General features: G+C 45.5%; 1 protein-coding gene across 1 annotated transcript in view; it reads right to left on the bottom strand.

Moving 5' to 3' along the window:
* Window positions 1-458: 458 nt before the first annotated feature.
* appl2 (adaptor protein, phosphotyrosine interaction, PH domain and leucine zipper containing 2) overlaps window positions 459-27,090 on the bottom strand; it is a 170,492-nt gene continuing 143,860 nt past the window's right edge. The window contains exons 16-20 of the mRNA XM_038810881.1: window positions 25,054-25,228; window positions 16,184-16,220; window positions 15,635-15,781; window positions 10,735-10,782; window positions 459-1,057 (exon numbers count right to left, since the gene is read on the bottom strand). Of these exons, the coding sequence (XP_038666809.1) occupies window positions 935-1,057; window positions 10,735-10,782; window positions 15,635-15,781; window positions 16,184-16,220; window positions 25,054-25,228 (530 nt within the window). The 3' untranslated portion in view covers window positions 459-934. The remainder of the gene's footprint in view (window positions 1,058-10,734; window positions 10,783-15,634; window positions 15,782-16,183; window positions 16,221-25,053; window positions 25,229-27,090) is intronic.

The following is a 27,090-nucleotide window of genomic DNA, read 5'->3' on the forward strand; positions in this document are numbered from 1 at the left end:
AGTCTATCTGGTAAATTGTAGCTGGACGAAATCTATGTAACTGAGGCAGTAAGGACGAGAAACACTCAAAAGATTTTGGGTGGAAAATAATTCATGCCTTTCCATTGTTTCAGCAAAATAATGGGGAAATAGGAAATAGTGGGAGAGTGATGGTGTAGACTGGTTGCAAGAAGAGGAAGAAAGGAGGGAGATGCAAGAATAACTTCCCAAGAAAAGAGAACTTGCTATCATGTAAAATTCAGGAGGAATATGTCTAACAAATGATGTCCATGTGGGAATCCAAAAATATATTAGATTGGAAACTGAACATGTTAATACTACATGGCACTCTTCCAGCTTTACCAGGAACAAGCTTTGTCTGCACCACATCAGCACTCCTTCACACACTCAACTTCAATAAGGTGAAGTGCATCTTTGATAATATCGTGTGGTAATACTTAAAGGCAAAACTCAGCTCATTATACTACAACAGAAGTGACTTTATGTGCCTGTTGGTAACTTTGCAGTACATATACTTCTTTTTGTACATTGGCTGTAAAGCACTTTGACACCCTGAAGTCATGGAAGATGCCAATTGTCTTGCCAATACAAAAGTATTGTCTTGTGAAGAAGCTTTAAAAGTATAGGCACTTGGATCTTTTAAGTGAATGTCAGTTTAAAACAAAGTTATTAATACGTCAGTTTGAGTGATTGACAGGTTTTATACTCATTAATTTGATTGTGTAAACCAGCCCTAAATTACTAGTATAATAATGAATACTGATTCTTCATTCCCCGACAGAAAGACATCCTTCATCCAACACAAAATTCACCCATCTCTTCATTGGTCGAATATTCAACAAAGAAATTTACATATGAAAAGACTGAAGTGGAAATCAAGAAACTGTTGGAGACAGCAAATGGTTTTTGCTGTGACTGCCCCAACACTCGGTCTCTATGCTTCAGATTCTAAACACTCTTCAGCTTCCTCTTTGTCCATCTGTTGTCTTAGCAAAAGGAACTTTCCGTCAGCACTGAGTTTTATTGACTTCATGAGTGCGGCTAAAGCTTCTGGATCCTGAAACGTACAGAATTCCTTCGATAATTAAACAGATTCTTTTCAAATACTGTGATCCAGCTGCTTACAGCACTAGTCTATTCTGGGTGATGATTTAAACTGCACTGGTTGTTCAGCTTTCAGGACATCAGCCGGAAAGGTAATGTTATAGATAGAACAGTACAGCACAGAACAGGCCCTTCGGCCCTCGATGTTGTGCCGATGTTATTCCAACAGTTAAAACAGGAGATTAAACAAGTCCAAGAACTACAGATTAGTTAGCATCAGTGGTAGAACAGATAGAGCTTTTTACTCAAAGTTGTAAAAGTAAAACATCTAAATTCATAACAAGAGCAGTTAGGACAAATTCCAAAAGATAAGTCATCCTTGACCAACCTTACTGAATTCTTTGAAACAAAAACAGATAGACTGGATAGGATAATGTAGTAGATGTTACACCCTGAGATTTTCTAAAGTGCTTTGAAATCACCTAGTAAACACCCTGGAGGGGCACCAATACTGGGCACTTTGCCAGTGCTGTTAGGGAGGGTTTAAATGAGTGTGGTAGGGGGGTGGGAACCGGAATAACTGGCAAGTGTAGAGACTGGTGGAAAAAATGAGACTGAGATAAACATGGCGCAGAGTAAGAGGAGGCAGAGGAAAGCCACAGGGCTCAGTGGGACTGTAGGTCTGGAGTGAGTTTGCTTCAATGCAAGAAATAGAACAGGTAAAATAGACCGAGAGTCTGGATTACTGCATGGAACTGTGATGTAATTGCAATTACGGAGACATGGTTAAAGGAGGGACAGGACTGGCAGCTTAATGCTCAGGGATATTGTTGTTTTAGATGGGACAGAGGGGAAATAAAAGAGGTGGGGGAGTTGCATTGCTGATTAGGGAGTAGATCACAGCTGTGTTGAGGGAGGACACATTGGAAGGATCTTGTAGTGAGGCATTATGGGGGGAGCTCAGGAATAAGAAGGGTGAAATCACAATGTTTGGAATGTACAATAGACCTCCCAACAGCCCAGAGGAGCAGTTGTGTAGTCAGATACTGAAAAGATGTGAAAAAGCAGGGTAGTTGTGCTGGGTGACTTCTAACTTCTCCCATATTTACTGGGAATCCCTTTGCTCAGATGGAGAGCAATTTGTTAGATGTGTCCATGAGGGCTATTTGATACAGTATGTTGACAATCCAACCAGGGAGGGGGCCATACTAGGCTTGGTATTGGGGAATGAGCCAGGCCAGGTGATTGATGTTTCAGTGGGGGAGCATTTTGGGCTTAGTAACCATAATTCCACAAGATTTTGAGTAGTTATGGATAAGGACAAGAGTGGCCTGGGGTTAGGGTGCTTAATTGGGCGAGGGCCAATTACATCCAAATTAGACAGTAACTGGGGAATGTGGTTTGGGAGCGGCTATTTGAAGGCAAATCCACATCTGGGAGGCTTTTAAAGTCCAGTTGATTGAAGTGGAGGACAGGCATGTCCGTGCAAAAATGAAGGATAGAAATGGCAGGATTCGGGAACCATGGATGACAAGGAAAATTGTAAGCTGAGTCAAAAGGAAAAATACGATAGGTCTAAGCATCTTAAAAACTGACTTAGTCCTTGAGGTATACAGTGAAAGTAGGAAGGAATATGGAATTAGGAGGGCTAAAAGGGGCCAGGAAATGTCTTTCACAAACATGGTCAAGAAGAATTCCAAGGCTTTCTATGCATATATTAGGAGCAAGATAAGAGTAGGTCCACTCAAGGACAATGAAGGGAAGTTATGCGTGGAATGATAGGAAGTGGGGAAATCCTTAATGAATAGTTTGTCTCGGTATTCACGAAGGAGAAGGACATGACGGATGTTGAGGTCAGGGATAGGTGTCTGAACGTTCTTCAGAACGTCAATATATCAAAGGAGGAAGTATTGAGTATCCTAAATTGCATTAATGTAGACAAGAACCAGAGGCCGGCTCTGATCTATCCCAGGTTACCGTGGGAGGCAAGAGAGTAAATAGCTGCGGCCTTAACAGATATCTTCACATCCTCTTTGCCCACAGGTGAGGTTCCAGAGGACTGGAGAATAGCCAATGTTGTTCCCTTGTTTAAGAAAGGAAATAGGGATAATCCAGCAAATTATAGGCCGGTGAGCCTGACATTGGTGGTGGGCACGCTTTTGGAAAAAATACTGAGGGATAGGATATATGCATAATTGGAGGAAAATGGACTAGTTAGTGACATGCAGCATGGTTTTGTAGGGTGAAAGTCATGTCTCACCAACTTGATTGAGTTTTTTTGAAAAGGTGACAAAGAAATTTGATGAGGGAAGGGCTGGGATGTAGTTTATATGGACTTTAGAAAGGCGTTTGACAAAGTCCAACATGGCAGACTGGTACAAAAACTAAAATCACATGGGATTCGGGATGGGCTAACTAGATAGATACAGAACTGGCTTGGTTATAGACGACAGAGAGTAGCGCTGGAAGGGTGTTCTTCAAAATGGAGATCTGAAGCTAGTGGTTTTCCATAGAGATCAATGAACAAAGAACAAAGTACAGCACAGGAAGAGGCCTTCGGTCCTCCAAGCCTGCGCCGACCATGCTGTCCATCTAAACTAAAACCTTCTACACTTCCGGGGTCCATATCCCTCTATTCCCATCCTATTCACGTATTTGTCAAGATGCCCCTTAAACGTCACTATCGCCCCTGCTTCCACCACCTCCTCCTTCAGCGAGTTCCAGGCACCCGCTACCCTCTGTGTAAAAAGCTTGCCTCATACCTCTCCTCTAAACATTGCCCCCACTCTTTAAACCTATGCCCCCTTGTAATTAACCCCTCTACCTTAGGGAAAAAGTCTCTGACTATCCACTCTGTCTATGCCCCTCATAAATTTGTCGACCTCTATCAGGTCGCCCTCAACCTCCTTTGTTCCAGGGAAAACAAACCGAGTTTATTCAACCGGTCCTCATAGCTAATGCCCTCCATACCAGGCAACATCCTGGTAAATCTCTTCTGCACCCTCTCTAAAGCCTCCACGTCCTTCTGGTAGTGTGGCGACCAGTATTGAACACTATATTCCAAGTGTGGCCTAAGGTTCCATACAGCTGCAACGTGACTTGCCAACTTTTATACTCCATGCCTCGGCCAATGAAGGCAAGCAAGCCGTATGCCTTCTTGACTACCTTCTCCATCTGTGTTGCCCCTTTCAGTGACCTGTGGACCTGTACTCTCTGATCTCTCTGACTTTCAATACTCTTGAGGGTTCTACCATTCACTGTATATTCCCTGCCTGTATCAGACCTTGCAAAATGCATTACCTCACATTTGTCTGGATTAAACTCCATCTGCCATCTCTCCACCCAAGTCCACAAATGATCTAAATCCTGCTGTATCCTCTGACAGTCCTCATCGCTGTCTGCAATTCCATCACCTTTTGAGTCGTCCGCAAATTTACTAATCAGACCATTTATATACTACGAACAGCAATGGTCCCAGCACTAATCCCTGCGGAACACCACAAATTATAGCCCTCCAATCAGAAAAGCACCCTTCCATTGCTACTCTCTGCCTTCTATGATTGAGCCACTTCTGTATCCATATTGCCAGCTCATATCTGATCCTGTGTGACTTCACCATTTGTACCAGTCTGCCATGAGGGACCTTGTCAAAGGCCTTACTGAAGTCCATATAGACAACATCCACTACCCTACCTGCATCAATCATCTTTGTGACCTCCTCGAAAAACTCTATCAAGTTAGTGAGACATGACAAAACATCACAAAACCGTGCTGCCTCTCACTAATAGGTCCACATGCTTCCATATGGGAGTAGATCCTGTTTTGAGTTTTGCATGCAATTCTCGTCACCACTTTATCAGAAGGACGTGGAAGCTTTGAGAGCATGCAAAGAAGGTTCACCAGGATGTTGCTTGGTCTTGAGGGTGTTGGTCATGAGAAGAGGTTGAAAAAACTAGGATTGTTTTCCCTGGAAAGATGGAGGCTGAGAGTAAAACTAATAGAGGTCTACAAAATTATGAGAGGCAAAGACAGGGTGGAGAGTCAGAGGCTTTTTTCCAAGGGTGGAAGTATCAATTACAAGGGGGCACAGCTTCAAGATGAGAGGTGGAAGGTTTACCTCGAACATCGAACAGTACAGCACAGAACAGGCCCTTCAGCCCTCGATGTTATGCCGCGCGCCTTGTCCGAAACCAAGATCAAGCTATCCTACTCCCTGTCATTCTGGTGTGCTCCATGTGCCTATCCAATAACCGCTTGAAAGTTCCTAAAGTATCTGACTGCACTATCACAGCAGGCAGTCCATTCCACACCCTAACCACTCTCCGAGTAAAGAACCGACCTCGGACATCCCTCCTACATCTCCCACCCTGAACCTTATAGTTGTGCCCCCTTAACAGCTACATCCACCCGAGGAAATAGTCTCTGAACGTCCACTATCTGTCCCCCTCATCATCTTATAAACCTCTATTAAGTCGCCTCTCATCCTCCTCAGCTCCAAAGAGAAAAGCCCTCGCTCCCTCAACCTTTCCTCATAAGACCTATCCTCCAAACCAGGCAGTATCCTGGTAAATCTCTTTTGCACCCTTGCCAATGCTTCCACATCCTTCCTATAGTGAGGTGAACAGAACGGCACACAATACTCCAAATGTGGTCTCACCAGGGTCATGTACAGTTGCAGCATAACCCTCTTAAACTCAAGCCCCCTGTTAATAAACACTAACACACTATAGGCCTTCTTCATGCCACTTGAGTGGCAACCTTCAGAGATCGGTGGACATGAACCCCAAGATCTTTCTGTTCCTCCACATTCCTCAGAACCCTGCCGTTGACCCTGTAATCCGCATTCAAATTTTTTCTACCAAAATGAATCACCTCGCACTTATCAGGGTTAAACTCCATTTACCATTTTTCGGCCCAGCTCTGCATCCTATCAATGTCTCTTTTCAGCCTACAACAGCCCTTCACCTCATCCACTACTCCACCAATCTTGGTGTCATCAGCAAATTTACTGATCCACCCTTCAGCCCCCTCCTCCAAGTCATTGATGAAAATCACAAATAGCAGAGGACCCAGCACTGATCCCTCTGGTACACCGCTGGTAACTGGTCTCCAGTCTGAACATTTTCCATCCACCACCACCCCTCTGTCTTCTATGTATAGCCAGTTACTTATCCAATTGACCAAATTTCCCTCTATCCCACACCTACTTACTTTCTTCATGAGCCGACCATGGGGGGACCTTATCAAACGCCTTACTGAAATCCACATCTATGGCATCAACTGCTCTACCTTCATCTACACACTTAGTTACCTCCTCAAAGATTTCAATCAAATTTGTGAGGCAAGACTTACCCTTCACAAATCCGTGTTGACTATCCCGGATTAAGCTGCATCTTTCTAAATGGTCATAAATTCTATCCTTCAGGACCTTTTCCTTTAACTTACCGACCACCGAAGTAAGACTATCTGGCCTATAATTACCAGGGCCATTCTTATTCCCTTTCTTGAACAGAGGAACAACACTCGCCACTCTCCAGTCCTCTGGCACTATCCCCGTGGGTAGTGAGGACCCAAAGATCAAAGCCAAAGGCTCTGCAATCTCATCCCTTGCCTCCCAAAGAATCCTAGGATATATCCCATCTGGCCCAGGGGACTTGTAGACCCTCAGGTTTTTCAAAATTGCTAATACATCCTTCCTCAGAACAGCTACCTCCTCCAGCTTACCCGCCTGTATCACAGTCTCATCCTCAAAAACATGAGCCCTCTCCTTGGTGAACACTGAAGAAAAGTATTCATTCAACGCCGCTCCTATCTCTTCTGACTCCATGCACAAGTTCCACTACTGTCCTTGACCGGCCCTAACCTCACCCTGGTCATTCTTTTATTTCTCACATAAGAGTAAAAAGCCTTGGGGTTTTCCTTGATCCAACCCGCCAAGGACTTCTCATGCCCCGTCCTAGCTCTCCTAAGCCCTTTTTTTTAAGCTCATTTCTTGCTGACTTGTAACCCTCAAGCGACCCAACTGAACCTTGTTTTCTCATCCTTACATACTCTTCCTTTTTCCTCTTGATAAGACATTCAATCTCTTTTGTGAACCATGGTTCCCTCACATGGCAATTTCCTCCCTACTTGACAGGGATATACCTATCAAGGACACGCAGTATTTGTTCCTTGAACAAGCCCAACTTTTCATTAATGCCTCCGTAATGGCCACAACATCGTAGTCCCAAGTACCAATCTACGCTCCAAGTTCACCATCCTTATTCCGGATGCTTCTTGCATTGAAGTAGACACACTTCAACCCACCTTTCTGTCTGCCAGTACACTCCTGCGACCTTGATACCCTCCTCAGTACTCTCAACACTGGCTTCTGGACTACAGCTCTTTTTCCCAGCCCCCTGACAAATTATTTTAAACCCCCCCCCCCCCCCCTCCCGAAAGAGCCGTAGCAAATTTCCCTCCCAGGACATTGGTGCCCCTCTGGTTCAGGTGCACATGTCTGTACAGGTCCCACCTTTCCCAGAATGTGCTCCAATTAGCCACATAATTGAAACCCTCCCTCCTACACCATCCTTGCAGCCACGTGTTTATCTGCACTCTCTCCCTGTTCCTCAACTCGCTAGCACGTGGCACTGGCAACAAACCAGAGATGACAACATGGTTTGTCCTGGCTCTCAACTTCCACCTTAGCTCCCTAAATTCCTGTTTTAAATCCCCGTCCCTTCTCTTACCTATGTTGTTGTACCGATGTGTACCACGATTTCTAACTGCTCCCCCTCCCCCTTAAGGATTCTGAAAACACGGTCCGAGACGTCACGGACCCTGGCATCCAGGAGGCAACATACCATCCATGAGTCTCTTTCATTGCCACAGAGATGTGCAGGGTACGTTTTTCACAGGGAGTGGTGGGTGCCTGGAATACACTGTCAGAGGATATGGTGGGAGCAGGCATATTAGCAAGATTTAAGAGGCATCTGGATGGATACATGAATAGGAGGGAAATAGAGGGATATGGACCACATTAGGACAGAAGGTTTTTTTAGTTAGGACACCATGATCGGCACAGGGTTGGATGGCCGAAGGGCCTGTTCCTGTGCTGTACTTTTCTTTGTTATTTGTTTCAAATTGATGAAGAAGGTTAATAGCTTGAAGTACAGAATGGATATAGCTATTGAATAGATCTTAAGGACTGTTAGATTGATAAGTGAAGGGCATGATTTTCCAAAAGGTTTGGTGCTGAGACCATTGTTATTCACTATTTACGTAAACAATTTGGACTCAAGAATTGCAAGCACTATTTAAAATTTTGTGGATGACACCAAATTGGAGGGTGTAGTTATGCCGAGGAACACAGGTAGGAATAAGGTAGCCTTGGTATAAAAATGAGGTAGAGGAGGTAAGGGATCTGGAGATGTAGATACACAAATCATTAAAACATGTCAACAAGTCTATAAAAATGTTAACAGATCACTGGGGGTCACTAAAGTGACAGAACTGAAAAGCAGGAAAGTTGTGTGAAAATTGCATAGAACAACAGCCAATCCTCTATGCTTGATGGAGGAAAGAGCAAGTCAGCATAAATAGGTCATTTTCTGGATTGCAAACTGTAACTAGTGCCACAGGGATCAGTGCTGTGGCCTCAACTATTTAGCATTTATAGTAATGACTTGGATGAAGGAACTAACTGTATTGTAGCCAAATTTGTTGTCATCACAAAGGTAGGTAAGAAAGCAAGATGTGAGTAAGATATAAAGATTCTGCAAATCTTTGTATCAATCGGCTCGGTAGCACAGTGGTTAACATTGTCGCTTCACAGCTCCAGGGTCCCAGGTTCGATTCCTGGCTTGGGTCACTGTTTGTGTGGAGTCTGCACGTTCTCCCTGTATCTGCGTGTGTTTCCTCTGGGTGCTCCAGTTTCCTCCCACAGTCCAAAGATGTGCAGGTTAGGTGGATTGGCCATGATAAAATTGCCCTTCATGTCCAAAACGGTTAAGTGGGGTTACTGGGGTATGGGGATAGGGTGGTGTGGGCTTGGGTATGGTGCTCTTTCCAAGGGCCGGTGCAGACTTGATGGGTCGAATGGCCTCCTTCTGCCCTGCAAATTCTATGAATGTGGATAAGTGAGTGGGCAAGATGAAGTACAACGTGGGAAAATGTGAATTTGTCCAGTTTGGCAGGAAGTATAGTAAAGCTGAATATTATTTAAATGGAGAGAGACTGCAGAATGAGGGAGATCTGGGTGTCCTCTTAAATAAATTACAAAAAGTCAGCATGCAGGTACAGCGAGTTATTATGAAGGTGAATGGAACATTAGCCTTGTTTGCAAGAGGGCTGGAGTAAAAGTAGGGAAATCTTGCTACAACTGTACAAGATGTTGGTGAGGCTACATCGAAAGTACTGTGCACAATTCTGGTCTCCTTACTTGATATGCGTACATGGGAGGCAGTTTAGAGAACATTCACCTGGTTAATTCATGGGATGAAGAGGTTGACTTATAGGGAAATGTTGGACTCATCAGAGTTTAGAAAAATGAGAGGTGGTTTTATTGAAACATAAGATTCCGAGGAGCCTTGATTGGTGAATACTGAGAAGGTGTTTCTCGTGGGTAAATCTAGAACTGAGGGGCACAGTTTAAAAATAAAGGGTCCCCATTTACGACAAGAGGTGAAGAGGAATCTATTCTCTCAGAGGGCTGTTAGTCTTTGGAATTCTCCTTCAGACAGCAGTGAAGACTGGGTCATTGAATATATTGAAGGCTGAGTTAGACAGATATCGGATCTCCAAATTTGCAAAAAGAATATAGAGGCACTGAAGGGTTATGAAAAATTTACAAGGTTGATATTCAACAGAGTTATTCTAACTAGAAGGACGAACAGAACAGGCTGGGGGACCTATTTCTAGAAAAAAAGGCGGAAAGGTTTTAAAACTATGAAGGAGTGTGATAGATGAACAGATGTTTCCACTTAAGCAGGACTCCAAATCCATAATTGTAAGCTCTTAACTGAATCCAATAAGGAATTCAAGAGAAACATCCAAAGATATGCAGTTTAGGTGGATTGCCCCTTATTGTCCAAAAGGTTAGGTGGGGTTACTGGGATAGGGTGGCAGCGTGGGCCTGGGTAGGGTGCTCAAGGGTTGATGCAGACCCGATGGGCTGAATGGCCTCCTTCTGCACTATAGGGTTCTATGATTCTACAAAACGTCTTTACCCTGAAAGTGGTTAGAATATGAACTATAATTGAGGCGAATAGCATAGATGTATTTTAAGGGGAAGGCAGGTAAGTATAAAAGAGACAGAAACATAGAAAAGGTTACGCTGATAGGGTTAAGTGAAGTGCAGGCAAGAAGAGGCTCGTGAGGAGCATGAACACCACCAGCACAACTATGAATGGTCAATTTCTGTGCTGTTCATTCCATGCAATTAATGTGCTATCTGGAGCATGACTACTGTTGTAATCACTTACATTTTTGTACTTCAAATCACTGACAAATTTGGTATGTTACAGTAACATTTCAATTAGCTAGAAATTATGATTTTAAAAAATGAAATATGAACTGTAAGCATTGTCCAAATGGATCACACTGGCAGCAGAGTTTAGAACTGTTCTTTAAATGTCTTGCAACTCCCACATTGTGGACATAAATACCACCTACCATTCCTTCAGCTTTAAAACAAATTTTAATACTCACCCTTTCTGTCTGATTAATCTTCCTTCCAAGATCAATAATGGAACATATCTGCAAAATGAGAGACAGGAGACACAGTAATGTTTAGTTTTTAATAAATGATTCACTCACTTCGGCATTCCATATTGTAAAAATTGGTAAGAGTCACTGTACCATAGAAAGCATCCTATCTGGCTGCATCACAGCCTGATATGGCAGCTCAGCCCAAGATTGTAAGAAACTACAGAGAGTCGTGAACACAGCCCAGCCCATTACGCGACCCCGCCTCCCATCCATTGACTCTGTTTACACCTCCCACGGCCTTGGTAATCAAAGACCCTTTCCACCCGGATTATTCTCTCTTCCAACTTTTTACATCGGGCAGGAGACACAAAAGTCTGGGAACATGCATTAAAGGTTTAAAAACAGCTTTTTCCCCACTGTTACCGGACTCCTGAATGATCCTCTTATGCACTGAACAGATCTCTTCACACATCTTCTCGACTGAGTAGTACGACACTCCGTATGCTCACCCAATGCCTGTGTCTATGTATTTACATTGCGTATTTATGTACATGTTTTTTCATGTATGGAATAATTTGTCTGGACTGTACGCGGAACAATATTTTGCACTGAACCTTGGTACACGTGATAGAAAATCAAATCCAAATCCAACCCACTTCACTTAGACTGTTAGTCCATGGTTTCAACCTCTTTCTTCTTTCTTCACATTCAGCACAGAGATAAAGCTGGCGTTTGACCTTTCCACTTGAAAGTTGGGATAAAAGCAGAACTTGGGGGATAATTGAAGTGGGGGGGGTTGTCAGACATGGTGACACTGCCCTGGGTGCAAAGTACAAATAAAACACAACCAAATCAAGTCTTTTGTTGCTGGCACACAATACAAATAAAACAGCTTCGAACAAAGACTAAAGAACAATACAGCACAGGGACAGACCATTCAGCCCTCCAAGCCTGCACCAACCATGGTACCTGCCTAAACTAAAACCCGTATGCACTTCCAGAGTCCGTATCCTTCCATTCCCACCCTATTCACATATTTCTCAAGATGCCCCTTAAATGCCGTTATCGTACCAGCTCCCACAACGTCCCCAGGCAGCGCGTTCCATATATTTACCACCCTTTGTGTAAAAAAAACTTGCCTCGCACATCTGTTCGAAACTTTTCCCGACACACTTTAAATCGATGTCCCCTAGTACTTGACTCTCCTATCCTAGGAAAGAGCATCTGACTATCCACTCTGTCCATGCCACTCAATCTTGTAGACCTCTATCAGGTCGCCTCTCAACCTCCGTCGTTCCAGTGAGAACAGACCGTGTTTATCTACCCTCTCATCTTAGCTAATGCCCTCCATAGCAGGCAACATCCTTGTAAATAGCTTCTGTACCCCCTCCAAAGCATCCACATCCTTCTGATAGTGTGGCGACCAGAATTGTACACAATACTCCAAATGAGGCCTAACTGAGGTCCTGTACAGCTGCAACATGACTTGCCAATTTTAACATTCAATGTCCCGACCGATGAAGACCAGCATCCGTATGCCTTCTTGACCACCTTCTCCGCATACGTTGCCACTTTGTGATTGGTGGAGATGCATGCCCAGATCTCTCTGCCTGTCAATACCCGCAAGAGTTCTATCATTTATTGTGTAATTCCTACATGCATTGGACCTTCCAAAGTGCACTTGTCCGGATTAAACTCCATCTGCCATTTCTCCGTCCAAGATCCAACCAGTTTATATCTTGCTGTAACCTCTGACAATCCTCTTCACCATCTGCAACTCCACCAATTTTTGTGTCGTCTGCGAACGTACAAATCAGACCAGCTACATTTTCTTCCAAAATCATATTATATACACTACGAGCAACAAAGGTCCCAGGACTGATCCCTGTGGAACGCTACTAGTCACGACATTCCATTCAGAAAAGCACCCTTCTGAAATGAAAATGAAAATCACTTATTGTCACAAGTAGGCTTCAAATTAAGTTACTATGAAAAGCCCCTAGTCGCCACATTCCGGCGCCTGTTCGGGGAGGCTGTTACGGAAATTGAACCGTGCTGATGGCCTGCCTTGGTCTGCTTTCAAAGCCAGCGATTTAGCCCTGTGCTAAACAGCCTTCTACTGATACCTTCTGTTTTCTGTGCCCAAATCAGTTCTGTATCCAACTTGCCAGTTCTCCTCGAATCCCATGTGACTTCACCTTTTGTACCAGTCTACCATGTGGTACCTTGTTAAAGGCTTTACTGAAGACCATGTAAACAACATCTACTGCCCTTCCCTCATCTATCATCTTTGTCACTTCCTCGAAAAACTCCATCAAATTAGTGAGGCCTCCCCTTCACAAAACCATGCTGTCCATCACTAATAAATCCATTTGTTTCCAAATGTGAGTAAATCCTGTCTCTAAGAATATTTTCCAATTATTTCCCTACTACTGACATAAGGCTCACCGGTCTATAATTTCCTGGATTATCTGTGCTGTCCTTCTTAAACAATGGAACAATATTGGCTACTCTCCAGTCCTCTGGAACTTCACCTCTAGCCAATGAAGTTATAAAGAATACTGTCAAGGCCCCAGCAATTTCCCCCCTTGCCTCCCTCAGTATTCTGGGGTAGAATATCAGGCCCTATCTACTTTAATGTTTTTTTCTTAAGATTCCCAACACCTCCTCTTTATTAATAACAACAAGACTCAGAATATATACACAATCTAGACTATACTCCTCATCCACCAAGTGAATCCACCAAATGATCCACCATCTCTTTGGTGAATACGGAAGCAAATTATTCATTTAGTATCTCTCCCATTTCCTCTGGTTCCATACATAGATTCCCTCCAATATCCTTGAATGGGCCAACCCTTTCTGTGGCTACCCTACTGCTCTTTACATATGTATGAAATGCCTTAGGATTTTCCTAAATCCTGTTTCCAACGACATTTCATGACCCCTTTTAGACTTCTTAACTCCTAACTTAAGTTCCTTCCTCCTTTCTTTATTTTCTTCAAGGGCTTCATCTGTCCTAAGCCTTTTAGACCTTACGAATGCTTCTTTTTTCTTTTTGACAAGATTCACAATATCCCTCGTTATCCAGGGTTCCCTATACTTGCCACCCTTATCTTTCATCCTCACAGGTACATGCCGGTCCTGAATTACAATCAACTGACATTTGAAAGCCTCCCACATGCCGGATGTTGATTTCCCCTCAAACAGCCTCGTCCAGTCACCACTCTCCAGATCCTGCCTAATGCTGTTGTAATTAACCTTCCCCCAGTCTAACACCATCACCTGAGGACCACCCTCTTGTCCTTATCCATAAGCAGCTTAAAACTTACAGAATTATGATCACTGTTCCCGAAATGATCTCCTGCTGAAATTTCAATCACCTGGCCGGACTCATTCCTCAGCACCAGCTCTACTATGGCCCCTTCTCGAGTTGGGCTATTTACATATTGTTTCAAGAAACCCTCCTGAATGCTCCTTACAAATTTTGCTCCATCCACCTTCGCAGCTCCTCAACCATCGAGGTGAACTGGTCGCTATGTTGGGACAGTTCCTCCTCCAACCCCTTCATCCTCTCTCCTTGCTCCCACACCTCGACCGATGACTTTAATAATGCCCTTTATTGGGGCAATCACCTCTTCCACCCATTCTGATAATACTTCTGTTGTGGGAAAAGTCTTGGAAAGGTTTATAAGAGATAGGATGTATAATCATCTGGAAAGGAATAATTTGATTCGAGATAGTCAACACGGTTTTGTGAAGGGTAGGTCGTGCCTCACAAACCTTATTGAGTTCTTTGAGAAGGTGACCAAACAGGTGGATGAGGGTAAAGCAGTTGATGTGGTGTATATGGATTTCAGTAAAGCGTTTCATAAGGTTCCCTACGGTAGGCTATTGCAGAAAATACAGAGGCATGGGATTCAGGGTTATTTAGCAGTTTGGATCAGAAATTGGCTAGCTGGAAGAAGACAAAGGGTGGTGGTTGATGGGAAATGTTCAGACTCGAGTCCAGTTACTAGTGGTGTACCACAGTGGGGCCACTGCTGTTTGTCATTTTTATAAATGATCTGGAGGAGTGCGTAGAAGCATGGGTGAAAGTTGCCACCCAGGTTGAGAGGGTTGTTAAGAAGGCGTACGGTGTGTTAGCTTTTATTGGTAGAGGGATTGTGTTTCGGAGCCATGAGGTCATGTTGCAGCTGTACAAAACTCTGGTGCGGCCGCATTTGGAGTATTGTGAGCAATTCTGGTCGCCGCATTATAGGAAGGATGTGGAAGCATTGGAAAGGGTGCAGAGGAGATTTACCAGGATGTTGCCTGGTATGGAGGGAAGATCTTATGAGGAAAGGCTGAGGGGCTTGAGGCTGTTTTCGTTAGAGAGAAGAAGGTTAAGAGGTGACTTAATTGAGGCATATAAGATGATCAGAGGATTAGATAGGGTGGACAGTGAGAGCCTTTTTCCTCGGATGGTGATGTCTAGCACAAGGGGACATAGCTTTAAATTGAGGGGAGATAGATATAGGACAGATGTCAGAGGTAGGTTCTTTACTCAGAGTAGTAAGGGCGTGGAATGCCCTGCCTGCAACAGTAGTGGATTCGCCAACACTAAACGCATTCAAATGGTCATTGGATAGACATATGGACGATAAGGGAATAGTGTAGATGGGCTTTAGAGTGGATTCACAGGTCGGCGTAACATCGAGGGCCGAAGGGCCTGTACTGCGCTGTAATGTTCTATGTTCAGCAGGATAGATCAAACACCAGCTTTAACTCAATGCTGAATGTGGAGAAAGGTGACAGATTGACAGAGGTTGAAACCATGGACTAATAGACTGAGTGAAATGAATAACACTGGATTCTGTGCATCATTACAAAATGCAGCTATATAGACAGACTGACTTACTTCATCTCCGTCATCATTTGTTTCAAAAATGCAGCAGTTCAGTAAAGCTTTGCTCTCGGAGAGAGAATCAGAAACTCGTGCCACAAACCCAATTAATCTCTTGTTATCTTCATGAGTAGCATATAGTGTCACATCATTGAGAGAAAACTGGAAAACACAGGCCACAATGAAATACCAATAATACATCATCCTCACTACAGCTTTGTAATGTTACTTCTTTTCAATCTCGCTTACAGTTGTCATTTCTTCTATCAACATCTCGCATTTAATTGCAACATTTAAAGAAAATTAAAATGCAAAACATGTCCACACAGTAAAGTCCTGATGGCAGAAAACAGTGTTTCACATCAGAACAGAGGGGCTAGTATACTGGTAGCTTCATTCAAAGGGTGAAAATCCTTTATTTAAGAGTAAATGATGAAACTTCATGTACAAAGGTTAATGACTCAAAAAAACATTTTCGCAGGAACTTTCAATAACAGTTGAAGTCACAGTAGAGAGAACACTTGCAGAGAAGGCAAAAGAGTAGAAGGAGTAGAAGTTACTCACACTTGCTTTTGTAATTTGCGTTTGTGGATCGATGAATCTGTAACCAAATATAATTAATTTAACTACCGTCTAAAATGTAGTTGACAGCCTCGGTCATTACCCCGGTTGTTTTTATTCTTAATTTTACACACAAACGTCACGAGGACAAATTAAATGTTCACATTAGTATTCAAACTGTGATTGCTGTACAATTAATAGTCAATCCCACTTAAAAAAGCAAATTTTAAAGTTGCTTGTTTTATATATAATTTTTATAATGTTATATTTGAAGAAAAAGAAAAAATAATAAGCAAGTTAAATCCATATTAGAGTCCAGCATGAAATAGGAACAATTGTTTACCAGTGCCTCCCAGTAACAGTCTTCATTTGAAAGTGTGTGCATGTTGGGGCGGGGGGGGGGGGGGGGGTTGTCAACAAACAGTTGCCTTCAATTAACACAAGCATTGTTGATATAACCTTTCAAATGATTGAATTTAATATTTAATCCTTGTCCTTTTTAAATTTGCAAATGAGTGTCATTAATACACCTTCAGAATGAAGGCAACAGCAGCTGATATAGTCTCTATAACATAATAAACTGTCCCAATGGATTAGAGAATAAAATGTGACACCGAGCCACATGAGGTTATTGGGCAAGATAATCCAAAATGTGGTCAAATACTTCGATCAAAAAGAATGTTTAAAGGTGAAATGTTTAACGGTGTAAAGGTGAAAAGCGAAGTAAGAGGCAGAGAGATTTTGGGAAGGAATTTAGAAGCATTAGGGACGAGATAACTAAAGGAATTATAATGGATGGATGAATAGTATGATTAAAATCGGAGTTACTCAAGAGACTAGAATTTTTAAAATGCAGATATCTTGGAAGGTTGCGAGGCTGGAGGAATGATAGAATGGTATACGATGGGTTTTTTAAAGTGTAGGTAATGACCCGGGGTTGGGTTGCGGGTAGGTGTTGGGAGGATCGCTAAACGGCTGCTTGCAGCTCTTTTTAATGGGAATAGTGAACACAGCAGCCCTTTAAATTAAAATAAATGAAGCTGTGTGGAGTCTTCTGGCTGGAAGCAGCAGCAGAGAGTAGGTCACTTGCCCTGAATGCACACTTGACGTCAAGCACCCTCCATTTACGTGCTTTTTGCACCAAATCATGGAGCAGAGCTGCTTCCACTTTGCAGCTGCTGGCAAGAGGACTGTGAAGATGGATCGTTTTCTTAAAACTAAGAGATGGCCAGAGACTCAAATAGGCAGTATACCTACTGGACAGGATCTGCTGAAGAGAGCGGTTCAGGAGAATCCAGGGCAGGACAGAGCAGTCTCAGTGTTTGTTCTGTACAGAGCTCCAGAGCCTCTAGTTAACAGCCTACAAAGAAGAAACCTAACCTGGGGACAAAGCAGTATAAAGATGATTTCTTGAATACAAGGTTCTCCAAAGAGTGGTGAGCCTCTGGAATTTGTTACCACAGGAAGTAGTTGAGGCCAAAACATTGTATGTTTTCAAGATATAGCACTCGGGGCGAAAAGGATCAAAGGATCTGGGAGGGAAAGCAAGATTAGGCAATTGAGTTGGATGATCAACTATGATCATTTTGAATGAAGGAACAGGCTCGAAGGGCCGATTGGCTTCCTCCTGCTCCTATTTTTTATGTTTCTGTGAGTGGGTTTGCCAATTGAACCAATGCAATAAAGACGCAAAGCCCAGGTGTGTTTTATGCAGCGAAGCACTGGCAACTGAGAGGATAAGTTTCAGATTTTGAAAAAGAGGTAGTGAATGAAAAGTTCCTTGAGGTTGAGACCCCAGACTCAGTTATTGCCTTATAGCTGACACCAAATTAAAAGACTATGCTGCTGTAGCTGACCTGTGATACCACGTTAAAAACACATCAACAGCACAAGAGGCTGTCAGCATTCCAGAGTAGCATCTCCCAGGTGTATCCAGTGCTGAGTAAAACAAGCATTTTGTTGCTATTGCTCTTCATGACAACCAACATGTGTGAGGTCACATTATCCGTTTTCATAAAGATGAAACAAAAGAACTGGCTGAAGTCTGCACCTGATATGCACATTGCCCTCTCCTCCTTCGAACCTGACTCAAGTGAGGGTGAACATGGCATGGTCTGCCAGCGCGGGTCACGCAGGTCAGCTGGTGCGGGTTGCGCAGGTAGGTCGGCGCAGGTGACATACGTCAGCTAGCGTGGGTCCTAAAGGTCGGCCAGTTGGCAACAATGGATACCGGGAAAAAATGTTGGAAAAACACTGGTATAGGAGGATCCCTTTCAGCCTACTGAGACTATACTGGCTCTCTGTAGACCAGCCAGGCCCATTTCCCAGCTCTATCCCTGCAAGTTTATTTCCCTCAATGACACCAAATTTTCTTTTGACATCCTTGATGTGTTTCCACCTGGGCAACCAGTTCCAGAACATCACACCCTGGATAAAAATGTTCGTCCTCACATCTTCCCTGTACTTCTTACCAACAGACGGAATTCAACCTGGACAAACAAGAGGTGATGCATTTTGGTAGATCCAATTCAGAAACAATAAAATAAATGGCAGAACCATCATAGAACATAGAACATAGAACAGTACAGCACAGAACAGGCCCTTCGGCCCTCAATGTTGTGCCGAGCCATGATCACCCTACTCAAACCCACGTATCCACCCTACACCCGTAACCCAACAACCCCTCCCCCCCCTAACCTTAGTTTTATTAGGACACTACGGGCAATTTAGCATGGCCAATCCACCTAACCCGCACATCTTTGGACTGTGGGAGGAAACCGGAGCACCCGGAGGAAACCCACGCACACAGGGGGAGGACGTGCAGACTCCACACAGACAGTGACCCAGCCGGGAATCGAACCTGGGACCCTGGAGCTGTGAAGCATTTATGCTAACCACCATGCTACCCTGCTGCCCCATCAGGCGCATAGAGACACAGAGAACTGGGCGGGCAAGCCCACAGATCCTTAAAAGTGACAGTAGAGGTGGAAATGGTGGAAAAGAAAGCATATGGCATGCTTTCCCTCATAGGATGGGTTATCGAATATAAAAGCTCAAACATTATGTTACAATTATATGGACATTGGTTAGGCCACATTTGGAAACTGTGTTCAATTCTGGTCACTGCACTACCAGAAGGATGTGGAGGCTTTGGAGAGGGTGCAGAAGAGATTTACCCCTCTCCCCATCTTATGATATAAATAAATGATCTGGACGAAGGTATAGGTGGTCTGATGAGCAAGTTTGCAGATGATACTAAGATTGGTGGAGTTGCAGATAGTGAGGAGGACTGTCAGAGAATACAGCAAAATATAGATAGATTGGAGAGTTGGGCAGAGAAATGGCAGATGGAGTTCAATCCAGGCAAATGCAAGATGATGCATTTTGGAAGACCTAATTCAAGAGCGGACTATACGGTCAATGGAAGAGTGCTGGGGAAAATTGATGTACAGAGAGATCTGAGAGTTCAGGTCCATTGTACCCTGAAGGTGGCAACGCAGGTCGATAAGAGTGGTCAAGAGGGCATACAGCATGCTTGCCTTCATTGGACGGGGTATTGAGTACAAGAGTTGGCAGGTCATGTTACAGTTGTATATGACTTTGGTTAGGCATCATTTGGAAACTGCGTGCAGTTCTGGTCTCCACATTACCAGAAGGATGTGGATGCTTTAGAGAGGGTGCAGAGGAAGTTCACCAGGATGTTGCCTGGTATGGAGGGTGCTAGCTATGAAGAAAGGTTGAGTAGATTAGGATTGTTTTCGTTGGAAAGACGGAGGTTGAGGGGGGACCTGATTGAGGTCTACAAAATTATGAGAGGTATGGACAGGGTGGATAGCAACAAGCTTTTTCCAAGAGTACGGGTGTCAATTACAAGGGGTCATGATTTCAAGTGAGAAGGGGAAAGTTTAAGGGAGATGTGCGCGTGATGTTTTTTTACGCAGAGGGTGGTGGGTGCCTGGAACGTTTTGCCAGCGGAGGTGGTAGAGGCGGGCACGATAGCATCATTTAAGATGCATCTAGACAGATATATGTACGGGCGGGGATCAGAGGGAAATAGATCCTTGGGCAAATAGGCGACAGGTTTAGATAAAGGATCTGGATCGGCGCAGGCTGGGAGGGCCGAAGGGCCTGTTCCTGTGCTGTAATTTTCTTTGTTCATCTCTGGCCTGGGTCCTCTTCCTGACTCTCTCCTCGACTCCGGCCTGGGTCCTCTTCCTGACCCCTCTCCTTGATTTCTCTCCCCGTTTCCGGGCTGGATCTTCCTCCTGACCCCTCACCGTGACCTCTCTCCCAGTCTCTGGCCTGGGACCTCTTCCTGACATCTCTCCCTGTCTGGGACCTCTTCCTGACGCCTCTCCCAGACTCCTGCCTGGGATCTCTTCCTGATGCCTCTCCCTGTCTCCTGTCTGAGATCTCTTCCTGAGGCCTCTCCCCATCTCCTGTCTGGGACCTCTTCCTGAAGTTTCTCCCCACCTTCTGTCTGGGACCTCTTCCTGATGCCTCACCCTGAGGCTTCTTCCCGTATCCTGTAGGGACCTCTTCCTGACGCTTCTCCCTGTCTCCCGTCAGGGTCCTGTTCCTGATGCTTCTCCCTGTCTCCCGTCAGGGTCCTCTTCCTGACGCCTCTCCCTGTCTCCTGTCTGGGACCTCTTCCTGACCCTCTCCCTGTCTCTCCTATCTGGGACCTCTTCCTGACGCCTCTCCCCGTCTGGGATCTCTTCCTGACGCCTCTCCCCATCTCCTGTAGGGGATCTCTTCCTGACGCCTCTCCCTGTCTCCTGCCTGGGATCTCTTCCTGACGCCTATCCCCGTCTCCTGCCTGGGACCTCTTCCTGAGGCCTCACCCTGTCTCCTGTCTGGGACCTCTTTCTGACACCTCTCCCTGTCTCCTGTAGGGGATCTCTTCCTGACGCCTCTCCCTGTCTCCTGCCTGGGACCTCTTCCTGAGGCCTCACCCTGTATCCTGTAGGGGATCTCTTCCTGACGCCTCTCCACGTCTCTCCTGTCTGGGACCTCTTTCTGACACCTCTCCCTGTCTCCTGTAGGGGATCTCTTCCTGACGCCTCTCCCTGTCTCCTGCCTGGGATCTCTTCCTGACTCCTCGCCCTGTCTCCTGCCTGGGATCTCTTCCTGACGCCTCTCCCTGTCTCCTGCCTGGGACATCTTCCTGACGCCTCTCCCTGTCTCCTGTAGAGGATCTCTTCCTGACGCCTCTCCCTGTCTCCTGCCTGGGACATCTTCCTGACGCCTCTCCCTGTCTCCTGCCTGGGATCTCTTCCTGACGCCTCTCCCTGTCTCCTGTCTGGGACCTCTTCCTGACGCCTCTCCCTGTCTCCTACCTGGGATCTCTTCCTGACGCCTCTCCCCGTCTCCTGCCTGGGACCTCTTCCTGAGGCCTCACCCTGTCTCCTGCCTGGGATCTCTTCCTGACGCCTCTCCCCGTCTCCTGCCTGGGACCTCTTCCTGACGCCTCTCCCCGTCTCCTGCCTGGGACCTCTTCCTGAGGCCTCACCCTGTCTTTGCCCTTGCTACCCTTCCTGGCGCCTCGCCCTGTCTCCTGCCTGGGACCTCTTCCTGACGCCTCTCCCTGTCTCCTGTAGGGGACCACTTCCTGACGCCTCTCCTAGTCTCCTGCCTGGGAGCTCTTCCTGACGCCTCTCCTAGTCTCCTGCCTGGGACCTCTTCCTGATGCCTCTCCCGGTCTCCTGTCTGGGACCACTTCCTGACGCCTCTCCTAGTCTCCTGCCTGGGTCCTCTTCCTGACGCCTCTCCCTGTCTCCTGTCTGGGACCTCTTCCTGACGCCTCTCCCTGTCTCCTACCTGGGATCTCTTCCTGACGCCTCTCCCCGTCTCCTGCCTGGGACCTCTTCCTGAGGCCTCACCCTGTCTCCTGCCTGGGATCTCTTCCTGACGCCTCTCCCCGTCTCCTGCCTGGGACCTCTTCCTGACGCCTCTCCCCGTCTCCTGCCTGGGACCTCTTCCTGAGGCCTCACCCTGTCTTTGCCCTTGCTACCCTTCCTGGCGCCTCGCCCGGTCTCCTGCCTGGGACCTCTTCCTGACGCCTCTCCCTGTCTCCTGTAGGGGACCACTTCCTGACGCCTCTCCTAGTCTCCTGCCTGGGACCTCTTCCTGACGCCTCTCCTAGTCTCCTGCCTGGGACCTCTTCCTGATGCCTCTCCCGGTCTCCTGTCTGGGACCACTTCCTGACGCCTCTCCTAGTCTCCTGCCTGGGACCTCTTCCTGATGCATCTCCCGGTCTCCTGTCTGGGATCTGTTCCTGGCCTCTCTCCCTTACTCCGGCCTGCGCCCTCTTCCTGACCCTTCTCCCTTACTTTTTTTACTCTTTTTACGCAAGCACACTGTTATCAGGGTGGCTGAGCTATTTAAAGGCTCGATTACACATATGCGGCCTGCTCTTGTCTCGGTTTCCTGAGTTCCCAGCACTCGTTCCATGATCTCATCATAGTTGCCCAACTCCATTGTCTTGTTTTGTTCACAAATTGTACAATGTTCGTCACTGTCTTCAGGTCCTCCAGGAGGACGGGAGAATAGCCAATGTTGTTTCTTTGTTTAAGAAGGGTAGCAAGGATAATCCAGGGAACTATAGGCCGGTGAGCCTTACGTCAGTGGTAGGGAAATTACTGGAGAGAATTCTTCGAGACAGGATCTACTCCCATTTGGAAGCAAATGGATGTATTAGTGAGAGGCAGCATGGTTTTGTGAAGGGGAGGTCGTGTCTCACTAACGTAATAGAGTTTTTCGAAGAGGTCACAAAGATGGGGGCAGCAGGGTAGCATGGTGGTTAGCATAAATGCTTCACAGCTCCAGGGTCCCAGGTTCGATTCCCGGCTGGGTCACTGTCTGTGTGGAGTCTGCACGTCCTCCCCCTGTGTGCGTGGGTTTCCTCCGGGTGCTCCGGTTTCCTCCCACAGTCCAAAGATGTGCGGGTTAGGTGGATTGGCCATGCTAAATTGCCCGTAGTGTCCTAATAAAAGTAAGGTTAAGGGGGGGTTGTTGGGTTACGGGTATAGGGTGGATACGTGGGTTTGAGTAGGGTGATCATGGCTCGGCACAACATTGAGGGCCGAAGGGCCTGTTCTGTGCTGTACTGTTCTATGTTCTATGATTGATGCAGGTAGGGCAGTGGATGCTGTCCATATGAACTTCAGTAAGGCCTTTGAAAAGGTCCCTCATGGTAGACTGGTACAAAAGGTGATGTCACACGGGATCAGGGGTGAGCTGGCAAGATGGATACAGAATTGGCTAGGTCATAGAAGGCAGAGAGTAGCAATGGAAGAGTGCTTTTCTGATTGGAGGGCTGTGACTAGTGGTGTTCCACAGGGATCAGCGCTGGGACCTTGGCTGTTCATAGTATATATAAATGATTTGGAGGAAAATGTAACTGGTCTGATTAGTAAGCTTGCAGACGACACAGAGGTTGGTGGAATTGCAGATAACGATGAGGACAGTCAGAGGATACAGCAGGATTTAGATTGTTTGGGGACTTGGGCGGAGAGATGGCAGATGGAGTTTAATCCAGACAAATGTGAGGTAATGCATTTTTGAAGGTCTAATGCAGATAGGGAACATACAGTGAATAGTAGAACCCTCAAGACTATTGACAGTCAGAGAGATCTAGGTTTATAGGGTCACAGGTCACTGAAAGGGGCAACACAGGTGGAGAAGGTAGTCAAGAAGGCATACGGCATGCTTGCCTTCATTGGCCGGGGCACTGAGTATAAAAATTGGCAAGTCATGTTGCAGCTGTATAGAACCTTAGTTAGGCCACACTTGGAGTGTAGTGTTCAATTCTGGTCGCCACACTACCAGAAGGATATGGAGGCTTTAGAGAGGGCGCAGAAGAGATTTACCAGGATGTTGCCTGGTATGGAGACTGTAGTAATCCACGGGAGGCAGGAGTTCCGTCACCACACCAATATTTATTTACAATAACGATATTACAGGAGCAGCTACAAACAGTGCTGCTAGCAGTCCAGTCAATTAAAGACTGGCTCACAAAGCCTACACAGGTGCTTATATGGGCCCCCTCAATGAGCTATCATTGAGGGAGCTCATACACCAATTGGCCAACCAATAAAGCCAATTGGAGTTCATTACAGAGAGCATTATCTATGAGGAGAGGTTGAATAAACTCGGTTTGTTCTCACTGGAACGACGGAGGTTGAGGGGCGACCTGATAGAGGTCTACAAAATTATGAGGGGATAGTCAGAGGCTTTTTCCCAGGGTAGAGAGGTCAATTACTATGGGGCATAGGTTTATGGTGCGAGGGGCAAGGTTCAGAAGAGCTGTACGAGGCAAGTTTTTTTTACAGAGAGTAGTGGGTGCCTGGAACTCGCTGCCGGAGGTGGTGGTGGAAGCAGGGACGATAGTGACGTTTAAGGGGCATCTTGACAAATACATGAATAGGATGGGAACAGAGGGATATGGATACCGGAAGTGTAGAAAATGTTAGTTTAGATGGGCAGCATGGTCGGCACAGGCTTGGAGGGCCGAAGGGCCTATTCCTGTGCTGTACTTTTCTTCGTTCTTTGTTGAGAAACATATACAGTAAATATTAAAAGTCCAAATTCTGAAAGCAGAAGCATGTTTTAATCTAACTACCGAAGGCGTACAAGTCGCCCTATGAAGCCCTGAAAAATCCATCCAAAAAAGGGGGTCGACTTACATGTCATAATTTATTTTCATCTTTAAACACAAAGCTGAACATAGTGTTTTACTGAATCGTGCACACATTGCATAGTCTGATACGAAATATGCAAATTAATATTCCAAAAGTCAAGTCTTGGGCTGAAAGGAAAGTGCAGTTTGTAGTTAAAAGTTTTATAACAAAAGCAGTTGTATGATGATTTACCTCAGATCCCGTGAGCTGACAACCATCTGAAACTCCGTCATACGGAAGACATTATGGATTGCTCGTGTGGCCAAAACCTGCCTCATTGTCTCATAGATCAACTCATTACTCTGGTCGGTTCTTGCTTCTATTGAGCCTAAAAACCTGACTGTAAACACTTGGTGCAGAAGCAAATCTGCAAAAGAATTAAATATTAGATGTGTTGGAATGTTGGTACTATAAAACTTAATCTTATTCCACAATTTCTGTACATTTTTGCATCTAAATGCAAATCAAAGTTACGATTGTGACGATATTGCAAAATGGTACCATTTTGAGTGCAGACCCCTCAGGACATGTCCTTCAATAACCAACCCAAGGTGCACTGTCCCAGAAGACAGAGTCGATGTGAATTCAAAACAGCGCCAGTGCCCTTGTTGGTTCACTGTCAGTAAAGTAGAATAGTCTATCAAATCTGTAGCCTCTCCGATTCCAACTAGCAGACCTTCAAACCGAATCCAACCAGGAGACTTCCCATGTAATTCTAACATTCCAATGAGGCACCTCCTAGTTTACCCCTCTCAGTACATCAGTAAAGTTTCTCCCAGGAATGCCCAATATCTAATTATACTGTAGTGAAGCCTGAGGGCCCTTGTGATTTGAACTGGGTGTCACGTTTCTACACATCACCCTGCACTTCTCCAACCTTTCAAAATTAAATGATAAACATTGTATAATAAAATAGCTTACTAATTCACAGACAGTAAGTAAACAGACTGCTACCTCTAAACTCAACTATTTTCATGCTCTTCTGATTGGTCTAAAATTTTCCCAACTTCTGTGAACTTGATTTCATCAAAAAATCTGCTGCCCACATCCTAACTCGCCAAAGTCCGCAACATCCATGTGCTTGACCTGAATTGGCCTTCATGAATAACCGCAGCCAGTACGGGAATTGAACCCGTGCTGCTATCCTTGCTCTGCATCACGAACCACTCAATTGAGCTAAACCGGCCCCCAGCCCCCTTCAAATATTCTTTACTGTAGTGTCAACTTGTGTCTGACTGCACTCAATTGTAGCCCCATGGGGTGTTTTCTTATTATGAAGGTATGCTATAAATTTGCTTACCTTTCAACGGGAGCAGGGTTTGAGGGAATATCAGGTAAACATAGAACATAGAACAGTACAGCACAGAACAGGCCCTTCGGCCCTCAATGTAGTGCCGAGCAATGATCACCCTACTCAAACCCACGTATCCACCCTATACCCGTAACCCAACAACCCCCCCCTTAACCTTACTTTTTTTTAGGACACTACGGGCAATTTAGCATGGCCAATCCACCTAACCTGCACATCTTTGGACTGTAGGAGGAAACCGGAGCACCCGGAGAAAACCCACGCACACACGGGGAGGATGTGCAGACTCCGCACAGACAGTGACCCAGCTGGGAATCGAACCTGGGACCCTGGAGCTGTGAAGCATTTATGCTAACCACCATGCTACCGTGCTGCTCCAAGGTGCACTGTCCCAGTAAGCTCTTCCTTTCTTTTTCTTGTTGTTTTTTAAAATCTAGAGGTGATGTCAGGGAAGGCAGTACAATGCTCCTCCTGCAGAATGTTTGAGGTGTCAGTGTCCCTGCTGATTTCATCTGTGGGAAGTGCACCCAACTCCAGCTCCTCAAAAACCGTGTTAGGGACCTGGAGCTTGAGCTGGATGAACTTCGGATCATTCGGGAGGCAGAGGGGGTCATAGATAGAAGCTTCAGGGAGGTAGTTACACCAAAGAATAAAGATAGATGGGTGATGGAGAGAGGGCTGGGGGTAAGTAGTCAGTACAGGGATCCCCTGTGGTCGTTCCCCTTAGTAACAAGTATACCGTTTTGGATACATGTGGGGGGGGGACGACTTACCAGGGGTAAGCCATGGGGTACGGGCCTCTGGCACGGAGTTTGTCCCTGTTGCTCAGAAGGGAAGAGGGGAAAGGAGTAGAACATTAGTAATTGGGGACTCAATAGTCAGGGGCACAGATAGGAGATTTTGTGGGAGCGAGAGAAACT

The sequence above is a fragment of the Scyliorhinus canicula genome, chromosome 11, assembly GCF_902713615.1.
Source record: "Scyliorhinus canicula chromosome 11, sScyCan1.1, whole genome shotgun sequence".
Classification (NCBI taxonomy): Eukaryota; Metazoa; Chordata; class Chondrichthyes; order Carcharhiniformes; family Scyliorhinidae; genus Scyliorhinus; species Scyliorhinus canicula.